Source organism: Neophocaena asiaeorientalis, unplaced genomic scaffold (assembly GCF_003031525.2).
Source record: "Neophocaena asiaeorientalis asiaeorientalis breed wild unplaced genomic scaffold, Neophocaena_asiaeorientalis_V1.1 scaffold148, whole genome shotgun sequence".
Classification (NCBI taxonomy): Eukaryota; Metazoa; Chordata; class Mammalia; order Artiodactyla; family Phocoenidae; genus Neophocaena; species Neophocaena asiaeorientalis.
Genome location: NW_020174050.1, coordinates 852,542 through 868,513, shown reverse-complemented (window position 1 = coordinate 868,513; position 15,972 = coordinate 852,542). Strand labels below are relative to the sequence as shown.

At 36.4% G+C, this 15,972-nt stretch overlaps 1 protein-coding gene across 5 annotated transcripts in view; it reads right to left on the bottom strand.

Moving 5' to 3' along the window:
* The window catches only part of SLC4A4 (solute carrier family 4 member 4), a 295,337-nt gene that overhangs the window by 6,664 nt on the left and 272,701 nt on the right, over positions 1–15,972 (bottom strand). For 4 of the 5 annotated variants that reach the window (XM_024754102.1, XM_024754101.1, XM_024754104.1 and 1 more), the window contains 4 exons: positions 10,488–10,556; positions 7,945–8,118; positions 5,521–5,682; positions 1,796–1,892 (listed from right to left, as the gene is read on the bottom strand). In XM_024754102.1, the coding sequence (XP_024609870.1) occupies positions 1,796–1,892; positions 5,521–5,682; positions 7,945–8,118; positions 10,488–10,556 (502 nt within the window). The remainder of the gene's footprint in view (positions 1–1,795; positions 1,893–5,520; positions 5,683–7,944; positions 8,119–10,487; positions 10,557–15,972) is intronic. The other variant, XM_024754105.1, reaches the window with a different exon arrangement.

Below are 15,972 nucleotides of genomic sequence, written 5' to 3'. Positions count from 1 at the left end.
AAAATGAAGAACAACTAGTACTAAATAACCAACTTGCCACAGACTTTTTCCAGGAGCCTCAAATTCTAGCTGATGATTTTTTTTTTAAGCAGCCTTTAAATTGTACTTAGAAGAGCTGTGCTAGGTTATGATGCCAACAGAAGACATCCTTTCATAGTCTCTTTTTGCTATTTAATGCTCTAGAAATGAAAAATGAAACCAGACAATGGTTTGGGGAGCTTGAACTTACAAAGAAAATATTCAACTAAAGCCTGTTGATAGGATTGAGAAGAAAGTAGCCTCATCACAAGTTACAGGCTACAGACTGGACACCAAAGGTGAGATTGCCTTAATTCTCTTTTCTTTAAACCAGCCTCCAAGATGGCCCCCAATGCACCCTGCCTTCTGGTATTCATGTCCTTATATAATTTCTCCTCACACTGTACCAGGGTTGGTTTGTGTGACCAATAGAATATGGCAGAGGAGATGGTATATGACTCCTGAGATCTGATTATAAAAGACTGCAGTTTCTGTCTTGGTTTCTTCTCTGTTATCACTAGCAGCCATGTCATGGGCAGCCCTAACAGATGCCCATGAGCCAAGGAACTAAAATCTCCTGCCAACTGCCTTGTGCTTGAGCTGGGAAGCAGATCCCCAGTTTCAGTCAGTCTTTCAGACTCAGCTCCAGCTAAGAGCTTGACTGCAATCTCACGAGAGCCCTTGAGCCAGAATCAACCCAAATCAGCAGCTCCTAAATTCCTGAACATCAGGAACTGTGGGAGGAGATACAGGTTTGTTGTTTTAAGCTGCTGAGTTTTGCGGTAACTTGTTACACACTAATAGATAACTAAAATACCCATTTTTTCAGAAATAGTCATTCATTTCAAACTTTTCTTGGTAACTTCTTATTGAAGTTGAAGTAGCACTATCAAACAGAAATAAAAGTACTTCAACTGTCTTTTCCTGTAACAAATCAGTATACTTTGAAGTGCATGTGGATCTAAAAGAATGTTTTCTTCAAATAAGAACTCAAAGTAAAGTAGTCTGGAGGCACTCGCTGCTTGCTATTGGTAAAGCTTGAGATATTCACTAATGTTACCACAGAGGTTTTTACCCTTTTCAAATGGCCTGTTAACTCAATTACAAAAGCAAAGATGACAGGTCAAAAACCATTATACTTTAGCCACCAGGCTACTACCCCAGAAAGACCAGCGCAGTTACAAATATAATTTTGAAACAGCAGAAAGGGAATGAAGAAATTAGGAAGAAAATGCAAATATCTTATAAGCTATACCCAAAGAGTGGTTGTTAATATTTTATGATTGCCAATTTAATTGAAAATAACAATTATTCCAAATTCTCAGTATTAACAATTGATTCATTGATCTTTGAGAGATCCATTATGCAATTTCTCTTTTGAGCTGATTTGGTCATTGGTGGAAGCCTAAGGAAGACAAACAGTAACAGACAGTGATGTAGTACTAGAAGCTGCCATTCTACATACCAGCAGAAAAAAGGGAAATCAATTAAAAACATGGTTATGAATTTAGCAATTCAAAGGAAACGGCGATAACTTAGATCAGGGAAAAGATGACCAAATAAAACCTTAAATGGTTATGGATAAAAGAAAAAGGTAAGGAGTGAAGGTCAAGGAATGTAAAAACGAAGTTTCATAATAATCAATGTAAATCTTCACATAGAAAAAAAAAAAGAAAGAAAACAGAGGAAAAGTTAATGAAGATGACAGTCCTAAAGTTTTTTCTCTGTAAGTGCAAATCATATTCAAGCTGGCATGCAAGAGGTTAGTTCTACTCACTGTCGGAAGGTTTGCTATCACTTAGGAAAGGTTGCTGTTCCATGATGTCCATTGGAATTTTAATACTTGGAACTTTTTCTGAGTATGGGCAGTCAGACTGTGAAAGAAATTTATAACAGTTTTTAGAAAGCGTTTACTATACAGACCTCCCTACCTCCCAGTACTGATTAAACCTACCATATTGTCATTTACATTGTACTAAGGAGAACAGCCTTAGATATAATCGCTTCTCCTTTGCTGACTTTTCAAATTTTATGGCATCTTCCCCTCACATTTGTTTTCTTCTCTTCTGAGTTAAGGAGATTAAGTCAATTAAAACTAGAACCACACCAAATTGAGATCACTACAAATTAAACAATTGTAAAGCTTTCCATACGCTGGATTTGCAATCAAATATTTATGGGTTAGTTGTGTGTGTGTGTGAAGGAAATAATCTCAAACGTGAAAGACTGTAATTTAGGAGACTTCCTAAACTATAATATGGTCTTGAAATTTTTGTTTCATTTATGCTTTCTGATTCCACCTCCAGGAATATGATGACTTATCTTTCCTTCCAAGACAGGTAAGAAGACATTTTCTAATATCCACTCACAAGGGGTCATTTACATAGACTTGAAAATAAACCATCTCCCTTACTCTAATATTCCATCAGAACTATTTTGTAGTTTAAGGCTCATCTCAATTTGCTCACATCAAATATATTTGGAAACTTAGCAAAACATGTCAAAAGGAAGGTGCCTATGATGGCCAGGTAGGCAGAGAAGAATCATAGGCAAAATAAAATGATAAAACCAGGCAGCTAATCATGAAGCTTCTTAAATTAGAGACCACCTAAGCCAAAACTGTAACGTATTTCCACAGGATTATCACTTTACTGTTTTTAGAATTCATTATATTGAATCTATGTCTATGCCTAGACTCAAAAGATGGAATTCATCTCTTAACTGAAAGTACCAAGGAGATGATGACCTTTAGCTGAAAGGGAAAAAATAGGAACTAGGGGTGAAAGGAAGTAAGAAAAAAGTGAATCTTAACATAAAGCTACTACGCACATTGAAAATTTCTTTATGATGAATCTAAAGAGGGTAATGAGCCACAATATTCTTTTCAAAGATTAAAATATTGCACTTCACTTGAAAAAAAATGAAGATGCCATGTGCCCCTACCTTTGTAAGAATGTCAAGGACAAGTTTTATTACAGTATTTCAAAGTTTCCCCCAATAATAGCATTTATAGATGAACAGGTTGGCAGCCAACCCTTAATCATAGCCTACTGGGTGGGTTCAAAAATGACTGAGCAGCTCAAAATATTGGCAAGCCATATTTTTCACTAATTCTGCTCACATATATTAGAGTTGGAACTCCCATGCCCTTGTGTGGCTCCCTACATCCATGGATTCCCACACCACACAATGACCAGGTGAACATCACAACAGCTACATTTCAAATGGAGAACCCCAAATAATGGCCTCAACACACAGAACGTATTACACAGATACACTCTGGCTGGATTCACTGTCTAGGATAAATATATAAGCTTGTTTGTTTGTTTGTTTTGGTGGGGTTGGGGGAAGAAGAGAAAGAGGAAAAGAAAAAAACAGGTATCACACATTATCTTCAAGAAATCTGTTGGAGATATGGATTCAAAATGATAAATATTATTAATAATATAAGAATAGCATTATTTAAATAAAATATGATTTGTTGAAAATCAAATCTAAGATTTAGAAGACCTTCTCAGGAGCTCATTTGATCCAACTTCTGACACTAGAGAGCACTAAATTTAAAACCTTCTTAAAAGTGGATATTTTATTACTATTTTTTTCTTAAAAGCCATTAGAGAAGAGGATTCTATAATATTATTTCATACATTTGTAATGTATAATGAATTTTAAGTTTGATGTCCATGTACATAAACTGAGGTACTTGTTTTGAAAATTCAAGATGAAATACTGCTTTGGGCTTCCCTGGTGGCACAGTGGTTGAGAGTCCGCCTGCCAATGCAGGGGACACGGGTTCATGCCCTGGTCCGGGAAGATCCCACGTGCCGCGGAGCGGCTGGGCCCGTGAGCCATGGCCGCTGAGCCTGCGCATCCGGAGCCTGTGCTCCGCAACGGGAGAGGCCACAACAGTGAGAGGCCCGCGTACCGCAAAAAAAAAAAAAAAAAAAAAAAAAAAACTTTTTTATTTTTCCAAGTTTTCGAGGCAGGTTTTTTTTTTTTTTTTTTTTTTGGTCTAGAGTAGCCTAGAAATTTATTTCAAATTTTGATTTCTATTCAATGTGTAAACGCATCGTTCTTTTTAATACTGCATCTTAATCTGTTCTGCAGTTTAAGCACATTCTCTCTTTTTCTGTCATCATTGGAAACAGAAAATCTATATACATGTTCTCATTGAAGATGGACGGTGACAGTCACAAAAGCTCCCTCAGACTCTTTTTCTCTTTAGCTAAATGTGCCTCATATATTTAGCCTTTTCTTATTGGATCAATTTATCTGAAATCCAATTTTGTCTGTTGCCTTCCTTCACTGTACTGTTTCCAAGTTCTCCAAAAATAATTCAATCAGACAGCCTGACCAATCGAAAATAACCAGACAGGCCTGGATGAGAGTTTTGCCTTTGCCAATATGTGTACACTTAGAAAAATGACTTAACATTTCTCAGTCTAAATTTCCCCGTCTGTAAAATAGGAACAAAAATATACTATAAAGAGCTGCTTTAGCAATTAAGAACAAAGTATGCCTGATCCATCAAAATGATCAAGTACACAGCAGACACCAAAAATTAACTAGACTCTCATGTTAGAATGAGATACTGGGGATTCCACTAGAATGGGGACACTGTACTGTGTAAAATCTAGAACAAACCTACAAATCTTCATATAGAAGGTGTCATTTTGGCTGTCCTTTCAAAAGGCTACTGAGATAAGCTATTGGGGTGTTTGTGTGTGTGTGTGTGTGTGTGTGTGTGTGTGTGTTAAAGAAAAGCAAATCCCAGATTTTCTCTTAGCACTGATCACAGACCCCTACTGAGACACCAAGATTTCTGTGAAATGGCTTCCTAAAAAGTGGACATTTTATTTCTCAACTTAGTTATGTGATTGCAAGAGGATCACCTAAATTATGACACTGACTGCTACAATTATGTAGAAAGACCCCAAATTCCAATTTCCGTTCCTTTTTATTGAAAGGTTACAGAGAAGTGATCTCAAATCATGTCAAATCCCAATGCAAGGATAAGTACAACAGCAGAGAACTTTGGTTGAGAGCCCACTCAAATAGATACACAGATCACAGGAGGTGAGATCACCAGCATTTGCCCACATTAGGCTTAAAATTATGTAAAACTGAGTTATTATCTCAAATTTAAATCCTGGATTATCAATAATAAACCCAATACATTTTATAGCATTATGAAACAAGCTTCCTTTTTATGTATGAGATCAGAGATTGAAGTTTTTTATATATGGTGGGCTTTGTTTTTTTAGAAGTCATTATATCATTATCAGTGTATTCACAGTTACAGAAAGACTTCAGAAAATACTTAAAAAAAAATAAAGAGACAAAATAAAGGGCAAAGGAAGGTGAAAAGTGACAAGTAGCATGACCAGGTAAACATCCTTGAAATTCAGTCATACATCGCACACAAGGGTTAAAAAAATACCATTTTCACATTTGTTTAACTAACTTTGGAATTTTACTTCGGAATTTTAGAAAGCTCCTTACATCATCATTGTCACTGTCCAGACTTCCCTTCTTCTTTTTCTTTTTCTTCTCATCCTCCTTCTTTTTCTTATCCTTTTCTGGAATGACATCATCGAGGAAGCTGAGGTCGTGCTGGGAGAAGAGGTAGTCCATGCCTTTTCTGACAGCTACAAGTGCCAAGATCTGGAAGAATAAATATAAAAAGTAGGAAAGAACCCATGTCAGAGAAGTCAGAGTGAGTATTAATACTGCCCTAGCAAAGTCAGTAGAAACCTATTTTGTACAAGTCTAGAGTATGACAGAACTCATCTTGCTTGTATGGACTTACATTATGTAGACCATTAACATCTGCTTTATGGAGAAAGTTGGTTCATAGAAGTCTTACTTTAACTCACTGTATTTTGTATTTTGCTCACTGTACTGTATGATCCCTTCATTTGGAATTTCCATATGAAAAGATTATTTTTTAAACCATTTTCTTCCATGTCAGATTTTTAATAAAATAACTGGAAGTTTCAAGGGAAAAAACAGCCTGTGTATGATTTCTAATTATTCAAAATTAAAACATTACACAGGTTTTTGAAAGTCAAGAAAATCTGTACAACGCATAGTACACTGAGACATCTTCAAAGTATTAATAATGAGGGTATTTGAGTTTGCACAGACTATTTAATCTGCTGGGGCAACTTCAATCACCACCATTAACTGAATACTTATCTTGAGTCAGACGCTGTGCTAAACTCTTAGACAATATTTTCTCATTTATTCCCACAACAAACCTGAAAGGTAGATGTTAGTATCTATCCAACAGCAGAGGAAACTAAAGCTTAGTGACATAAGTAAGTTATCCAAGATCACAAAGCCAGATAAAGGAAGAATACAAAGGGTCCCAATTTTCTAACTCTAACCCCAGTATTCTTGAACTCTGTATCTTTGCTTTTATGAATTGCTCTTGAAGGTATGTTAAAGATGTCTTTGCTCAACGGTAAAATTAGTATGCAGTAGGACTCAGAAGTCCTGGCCCTGCCTCAAATGAACAGTTGTCTTTATCCATATTATGCTCTATGCCAGCCTCTTCATCTCTTAGAGAAATTAATAACAACTAACCTATTGATATTACATGATTCTTTTATGATCAAATAAAAGCTCTGAAAGATGAAAAATACTTTATAAAGGTAAAATATTTTTTATTATTATTTAGCACAAGCAATAAGTGATTTACTGGATATATTTCAAATTTATCCAGGTCTAACTTTGTTTTTCCTGGCTTTAGCAAAACTAATACATGGGTAGATTATATTAATAGGCAGATGGAAGTCTTTTCTCATACTCAGTGTGTTTTCCAATAAGTTAATAGAGTTCTTTTTCAAAAGCAGAACATAAGGGATCATCAAGAGTAAAAATCTGATTCCACAAATACTGTTAATATTTGACACCATTTTTTTCTGCTTTCCTGGAGGAAAAAACAATTACAATCAACCAGTATACATAAAATAAAATAATAATTCTGGATAAGAGTAAGAAAATTTTTGTAAAAAAAAAATATGGTTTGTATATTAAAGTTGTATTTCCAAAGCTACAGGGGAGACAGAGCCAGACCTGAGGTTGGCTTTGTGACTTGTTTCAAGCATATGCATGTGCATTTTCTTGCAACAAATGTAAGGCTACAGTAAAAATTCAATGATTATTCAAAAAATAAAGTCTTAATTAAAAAGAAAAATAAATAAAAATAAGCCACCATAGCATTATTTCACCCACACAAATTCAATGATGAAGCCAAATACAAAGTTATTGTTTCCTTTTGCCCTTCTTTCACTTGTGATTCAGAGTGGAATGTTAGTTGTTTCACTTTCTTTCTCATCGTAACATGGCAAGGAGAGAGAGCCCAGACTTATCCTTAAACTTAGCAGGATACAAAGGAGAAGAACTGCAAAAAATTAAGCTTCTCTCTCCATTTCTTCTATTCACTGGATGATCTCTCATAAGTTGCCAAACTGGTGCTCTATTATTTGGCCTGAAATGTGCTGTACTCTGTTATTTAGACAAATTCCAATGTACAGCAGTATTTTAAAAATAACTAACGTTATGTGCACTTGTGTCTACCATGTGTCAGGCATTGTGCTATATACTTTATATTCATTATTGATGCTCAGAATGAAAACAAAGATGCCGCTCTCATTTTACTGATGAGTTGATGGGAGCTCAGGGAAGTTCACTGATCAGCACGAACCAGAGCCAGTATCTGAACTCAGCTGTCTGACTCCAAGGTCAAGCCTAGATAAACCACAGACCTGGCAACCTTAAATTACAACCAATCAAACTGATTAGGTCAAAGCTAGAGAAAAACTGGAAGCCTCCATAAAAGACACATGTGTCATCAATATTACAATAACCACATGATATTGGTGTGACCTCATGGGTAGGTTCAATTAAAACAATCCCTACCATGACTGGAAAAATGATAGCAGCCACAGTTGACTTGAGGATCCAGAGCAGGGCTAGACAGAGCACCTGCAGGAAAGTGAACAGGTGGACTCTGCGCAGGGGGACATGGCGCAGGTAGATAAAGTCAGGCTGATGCTTCAGGGGCATCAGAAGCAGCTTCAGACGATCCATGAACTGGAAGAAGAAAGGGCAAGAGAGGACAAGTACATTACTTCAAGAGCTGCAGCACCAAGTCATCTCTTTCTGTCTAACTAACCACTAGTGATTTATATTCTACAATTTAGGCAAGCGATGTCCTTGTTAGAGGACACTGGCCAGGGAGTGCAGAAATATAGTCTAACACAGTTAAGACGCAGTATGAGTCTTCCAATTTATGTTATTACTTTGCAGGAATATTATGCAGCTATATGAGATAAAGTGGCCACCAAAGACTAAAGTTTCAAAGCCAAATATAAAATAAAGATGCTCATCTCCTACATTCTACTTGTATTGTCTGCATCTTAGGAGAGAAGATCTTGTGCCTATTATTCTAGTAATAATATGCTGAAGGGAGACATCAAACTCATGTATCTAACTGTGCCGCAGCTGTCTTATCTGAAAGGAAGAGGAGATGCTATGTGTCATATATATTTCAATAATGTTTCAAGGATATAAAGGAACTATCTGACTTGAAAATGGGAATGCATTGGTATTTTCATAAATTCCACATTATTTATCTATGCCATAACTTAACTAATACATTTAGCAATGAATTAGCATTTCTTTTCAGAGAAAAGCCACATGAACATTGCAGTGAGTTTCACAGCGTCAACAACTAGATACCTGATCTAAGAGAGGCTATTACACTGTCATGTATAAACAGGTACTAAAATGACTACTGAGCACCTATGTGCCAGGTGCTGTGCTTCAAAGAATAACCGCTGAGTTTACATCAATGCTGATGATAAGGATGATACTTAAGTACCTATCATAGGAACTTTCAGATGTAAGATGCTCACTAAATAGCTGTTGAATTGAATAATTATGTAATAAGAACTCTGAAATAATATCTCTACTTTCTTGCTGGAGGGAAGAGAAAAATGTAAAAGTAAATAGACTATCACAATCTTCTCTGAAGTGATTTCCTATCTAAAGAGTTTTCTTTCTTCCTCCAGAGCTATTTTTGACTGGTAGAAGTATTCCCATTTATAAAGACTGGAGTAATAAAATTTTTTGCTAACTCAGATCTTGCCAAAAAGGTCTAAAAGAAGAAGAGTCAAGAGAAAAGTAAAGAGAAAAGGTGATAGGGCAACACCATGGCAGAATTTAAGAAATCCACTAGCTGTCCCTTCAGCAAGGGATTTTTTTCCCCCATTGTTATGGAATTGCTGATTTTTTCCCCTTCTATTTAACTTAATAAACGTGTACTAAGCTCCAACCATCTATTACACACCTAGAACACGTAAAATCAAACTTCTGATCTAGACTGACTTATTTAGGCCAAACAAAAATAAGAACTATTAATTTGGGGACCATATTTGTTTCATATTTTTCCATTTAAAGTAATAAAGAATATTTAAAACGTCAGGTAAAAATATTTTTACACATTTATACTTCCCCAAAATTTCACGGGCACAAATAAACCCACATTCACATTCGTCTAGTCCCATCTATGAAAAACCATCTTGTATTTTGTAATAAATATCCAAATGGTGAAGAACTCTACTCAATGGACCTAAACAAGGAAAAATAAAATAGCCTTTTCTCTTTTTGAGGGTCTGGCCAGTTGCCCAGCTCCATCTGACTCTAAAATCAAATTAATCTAAATTCAATAAATAAAAGCAAGGACTATTACGAAGGGGTTTAAATAAATTCTTATGATGTTCACAGAACATGCAGTTTTTTTCCCATTAAAACATCACTAAGTGCTAAATAAGGCTACAGTTAACAAGGTGCCAGAAAGCAGCAGCAGTACTTCCAGTTTCCTGGTGCCAATTAAATTAAACCTCAACTGAAAGACAAAGTCTCCCTTACAAAGTTTCCCCTAATGATTTTTTTAAAAGAGGGCCAGTTTTATCCACGATGTGACAGCTGAAGTTTCTGACAAAAGTAGCACATTAACCACATTGACTTGATTCTTTTATTGGTGCAAAACTTTTGATCAATGATCTCAGCCATGCGAAAAGCACATCAAATAAGAATAGCCTGTTCTTAGTATAAGGTAAAGGCAAATGGATAAACAGTATCTCGAGCACACTGAAAGGTTAGATTTCCATCAAAGGAAGGAAGGGAGGAAGGTCAGAGATAGCTCTCTCACTTTCCTAGCCAAATGGCTTCTAACAGCTTATTTCGAGAATGGGTATGTATGATAACATTTGTTAACACAAGCTAACTTTACTAATTAAATCAGAAACACAGGTGAATGGTGGAGAAAGTAGGAAATAAATGCATTTTAAAAACTCAGCAGTTAAGGATTAGCACTTTTCTTCAATGACCTATTATCGGCCTGTTTTTAATACTACTAGAAAAATATGACTCTGCTCAGATTGCTATGGAAAACTTACCTGCACACCATTAAGAGATGCTACCCCCATATACAGGAAGACGCCATAGAGTACAGGCATGGGAATAAACTAGGATGGAAGAAAATTGGAGAAACGTTAAAAAACAATAATAATAAAAACAGTAAGAGAGAGCGATAGTTTAAATAAAGGCTAAATCTGAGACTAAAAGATAGGACTTAATAATACAGTGACCACTGATCAGTGTGCTTAACTCATCATTGATAAACATCTAAACTCTTTGTACCAGAAAGCAACAAAGGAGGGTGAAGGAGACTCAATTTTCATTTGATTCTTGTTTGCATTTTTTTAACAATTAGAATGCATGACCTTAAAAATAACTTTTTAATGGGAAAAGAAGTCTCTTTTAAGAAAGGAATGACCGTGTGAACTAAATGCTTGCATGGACTGTGAAGCAGAAAGAGAGGCAGAGGGTTGCCCCACTCCGGAGACCAAATTTCTTTCCCAATAGTCTGTTGACTTTTCTCTAAATAATTTTCACCAAATGATCTATCAGCTCGGTGTATAAATGCCTCTTTCAATTAAGTAAACATCAAACAACTGTCCCCTTTCTTCCTCTTAGGAATATTAAGAGGACTAATTAATGAGAACACTGCTTGAAAGGAGCATGGAGCATCTGGAAGCAATTAATTACACACACGGATTAATACACATCTTTTAAAATGGAATTAATATTTTAAATGGAATTAATACATTTCATGCATTAATTAGCAAGAGTCTTGAACAGTCATGTGAAGTGTTTTAACAATGGGAAGTTCCAAGATGATGTTCCTAAGTTTTGTCTATTCCTAGACCTTTGAAATGTCTCTAGTACTGTGGAAACCAAGCAAATCAGGGATGACTCTGTTTCTGGGAAGTCTTCTATCTGAACAACAATAAAAAAAAATGGGTTCTCAAGCTTGGATTTTGAAAAGAAATTCAAGTTCAGGAGTTTTCAAAGCTCAAATACTAAAACCACAATCAATTAAGTCCAATCTTACCAAATCTGCACAAAGGAGACTACTGTAGCCAGAAAACAGTATAACTTTAGAGTAATTTTTAAAGAACTATCACATGTATTAAGAAATTGAAGCACAGTTTCTATCAGCCTTTCCTTGTGATCACCTCAAACAGTTCTGTATCTGAGACCGTTTGGCTACTACTAGAGAAACAGTAAATTCCAAAACGGGTCACAACTGCCTCTAATTGTTATTGGTTAGCTGTAAAAATTGTTAAACGTATATGGAATAAATATACTTCTTTATATAAAACATTGCATGCTTCTTCTAAAAAAGACTAACAATTTTAACATAATTAATTTGATCTTGACTTCAGAAAAAAATAAATGATATTGAATGCTGAAGGTGGTGGGAGGGACAGTGTGAGTGGCAGGGAAGCCATGTGGGCTGTAATACCCAACAGTCACCACAAAGAGGTGAACACATTACATCCAAGCCACTTACGCTGGGACATGTGCCTTTATTTCCTTTAAGAATGTGCGTGTTTCCATTCCCTATGATGCCTCCGTACAAATTTACCAAAAAAATACAACAGGAAACTAACAAAAAGACCCTTCCATAGTTTTGACTTATATCTCAATTTTAAAAATATCTTCTATAGACAAGGCCACTTCTATTCTTCCTTAATATATGAAGATTTCTTATCATTTCACTTCTAATTTCTTGGGAAGAAATGAAAGGTGGAAGGGGAAAAAAGAAGTATAGAGTTCATGGGAAACTAGTTAGAAATCCTGCAGTAGTTATTTTTTAATTTGAGTGTTTTTCTGACTTGAAAGAAAGTAATCACATAGATGATCTTGGACCTTAGCCCAACCCCTCACCTAAGCTTAGTTAAGTATTTTCTCTAATGTAGTTCTAATGCCAGAGCGAAGGCAACTTGTGCCTTGGTGCCTAGGTCTGTTCTCTCTGAACGGATGATGACAGGTTATTTGCCAAACCAACCACAAAATAAAATTAGAAGGCAGCATTAACTCAGAATGGGGAATGGGTAGGAGAACAGATTTAGATATGATAATGTTTTAAAAAAAATTATTCTTTGGTGAAAATAGTACATATAAAGGAGGCTATTAATTTGATTTTTAGCCAATTTCAAAGTGATACAAATGTCTTATGAAATTCACCATTTTCTTTATGATAGTGTAGTGTCTCAATAAAAATCTTCCAGTTTGGAAATTCTGATGAAATTTAACAGAATTACTGGGTTAGAGGATACCTTTTATTGGATTTGGTTCATGAGTCATGTTAGGAGGTCAACCCTTAAAAATTCATCACAATAGAATCATTCATCACAATAGAAATTTCCCAAAGGAAGGAAAAGAAGACTGTGATTTAAAAAGGTAGGATCCTACTTTAAGTTAAACTAGTATAATATACATAGTAATAGTAGGTAGACATTTTTATAAAGCAAGACAGGAGAAATTAAAATATATAAAACACAGGGTAGGGCTTCCCTGGTGGCGCAGTGGTTGAGAGTCCACTTGCCGATGCAGGGGACGCGGGTTCGTGCCCCGGTCCGGGAAGATCCCACATGCCACGGAGCGGCTGGGCCCGTGAGCCATGGCCATTGAGCCTGCATGTCCAGAGCCCGTGCTCCGCAACGGGAGAGGCCACAACAGTGAGAGGCCCGCGTACCGCAAAAAAAAAAAAACAAAACACAGGGTATACTAGGTTCATAGGCATATCAAGAAGTGCCAAATGATAAAATTATGCAAAAAATTATATAAATAATCAATCATACCCAGAAAGCCAAAAAGCATAATTGTAAATAAATATTACAATGCTTTTAATAAAAATTAAAAATGAAAAAATTAAGTGCTTGATCCTATAACCAGGCAGAATAGTGAAACTGAGATGAGGTCAATATTTAACATATTCAGACTATGTTACCAAATTTTTCAAATTCTGGTGACTTAACCCTCCGTTTGATTTTCTGATGATGTTAGAGTATTCTCAAAAAAAAAATGTAAAAAGGGTTAATTTAATAAAAAAGAGAGGGTGTAGCATCCACAGCACAGAATTCAGTATAAGAGTGAGGTCTCCCAGCAGAATCATAGTCAGTGTGTGGGTGTGTGTGTATAAAACCCAGAATGAGGTCCTGATAAGATCGTGCGCATAAAAGTTAGACAGACCTGGGTTCCAATTCTGGCACTACTGATTGTGCAACTCAGAGAAAACGATCAACTTCCCCTATCCTCAGTATTCTCATCCATATAGTGCTTATGATAAAGATTACATAGAACAAACATTTAGTTCAGTGCCTGGCTCATAATAGATACTTTATAAATGTGGCACTGATGTCATTACCATCAGAACTTTTAGTAATAAGTCAAGAAGCCTACAAGTGCAAAGCACCACTTTCTTTGGCCCCTCTGTGGTGGGTTTGGGTGGCAGGAGTTTAGGACAGAAGGATGGCTACAGAGGTCAAACTTGAAGGCTTGGTTTTATCTAGGCTCTACAATATTGCTTTTTCAACTATAACAACTGTCTTCAGGAATATGGTATTAAAATAATATCCTAATACCCTTAAGCCTTAAAAATCAATGTAAGGAAGCTTCTGACTTGCAATCTGGTCCCTAGTCACAAGAAACTGTGGAGTGAGCTATGATGAGCAGTTTGTAAAAATGCCATCCTTCTCACTACATAAGAGAATCAGAAATCAGACCAGAGAAGCTGGGGAAGATCATCTCATGAGAAATGAAAATGAATAAGTTCTTAGAGGGCAAATACTGTTTTATTTAAAAGGTGGTAAACCATGATGGATATGAGATCAGGCTTTGGAGTCAGAACTGCCTGAGTTCAAATCTTGGCTCTACCATTTAAGAACTTTGTGACCCGGCAAGTTACTCATAATTTTTCTTATCTATAAAGTGGATTCAATCATAAGTAAGTATACTTTTTGGAGGTGTGACTGGAGAACTAAATATAAAAAACCTGTGCAGAGCCCTTAGTCCAAGGCCAAGCTCAATAAATGGAAGCTTCTATTACAATCAACTTCAACAATATCATCAGCAGCAGCATCTTCATTATCATTTCTCCTTGTTTTTCTGTTACTGAACAGAGTGTACGGCATACAGCAGGAGCTCAACAACTGTTGTCAAATACAAATTAAACACTATCCTCCATATTTTAGAACACTGAACAAATCTGAAAGATAAATTTTGGCCACTCCTCATGTTAAAGATAAACTAATTCAAGCAAAGGGAACAGAAGTAGCAGTGAACTTTTCTTGATCTTTATTTCTTTGAACTTGCCAGTAGTATGGAAAAAGTTAAGCTCCAGGAACTGTCTTTCATCTATTTGCTGCTCTTTGGTCTACCGAGTCTCCCCATACAGAACACTAGCTTAACAGGCAGTATTTCTGCTGCAGAAACAGAGGTCTAAACTATCTAGCCAGCCTAGGAAGCCAGTTATTCCTGCTTCCCAGCAGTTCTGTACTGAATCAGTGGTGAGATTTGAGGCATGCGCCACTGTTGCTGGCCAAGGTCAAGGGGTAGCCTCCTGAACTTAAAGCTAGTACACTATGGTTCCTTACATTCTTCTATGTAAAAAGACAGATTTTGGCAAAGAGATCAAAACACAGGTCCATCAACTTCAAAGTAATCAATGTTCAAAGTAAGTCTGTCCAAGTAGGTACGGGGAACAACTACCCACACTGCTTAATGCATGGGAGAAAATAAGTAGCATCATTGGAGGCCACCAAACCTGTGATGGATGCAGGGAGTTGGGAGGGAAGGTGTTGAGCCATCTCATTTTTAAAAGTCACATGTTTCTCTTGATTTCATTCATTTGATCGGCCTTTCAAAGGCAGCTCTTTTAAGTAAAACCGTTCCCTAAAGTCATCACCTGTTTCTTTAAAACACAGTCACACAGTGGAGGAAAAAAGATTCCCTCCTCCAAGGTAACTCATGACACCACTTTCTGAGTGAATTCTGAAGTTAATTGTTAATCTTGACTTCTTCTTAGGCGTAACTTAGGTTTTAGTTAAACTACTCTCAACATCTGCTTCTTCCTGTGTTGACTTTTCAGATGAGCTAACAAGGGTTCTGTAGTGAAAGCACATAACTTACCAAACTTCGATGCTAAGAAGGGCATCTGATCTGAAATTGGCTGACCTTTTCAGATGTGATTCCTGAAGTAAGGAATAGCCTCACTTGCTGAAGTAACATACCACAAGAGTCAATGCTAGACTATTTTACCCTTGTTGTTTTTAAATCCAGGTTCCCCACAATATGTTGGAAACTACACTAACTAAACAATTTCATTTCCCACAGTTTGGGCAAAAGATGGCCTAACAAAAATGTTTGCTGAACTGCCTTCTCCACTGATGCTTACACTGACTCTTTGCATTAACTCAAAGTTGCCAGGTAGAAATAGCCACAGTTATGGACACTAGTACCTGAATGAGGGTGAGCCAGAACATGAGTACTTAAGGAAGGTCAAAGCAAAAGCAAGTTCATACTCACTGATCC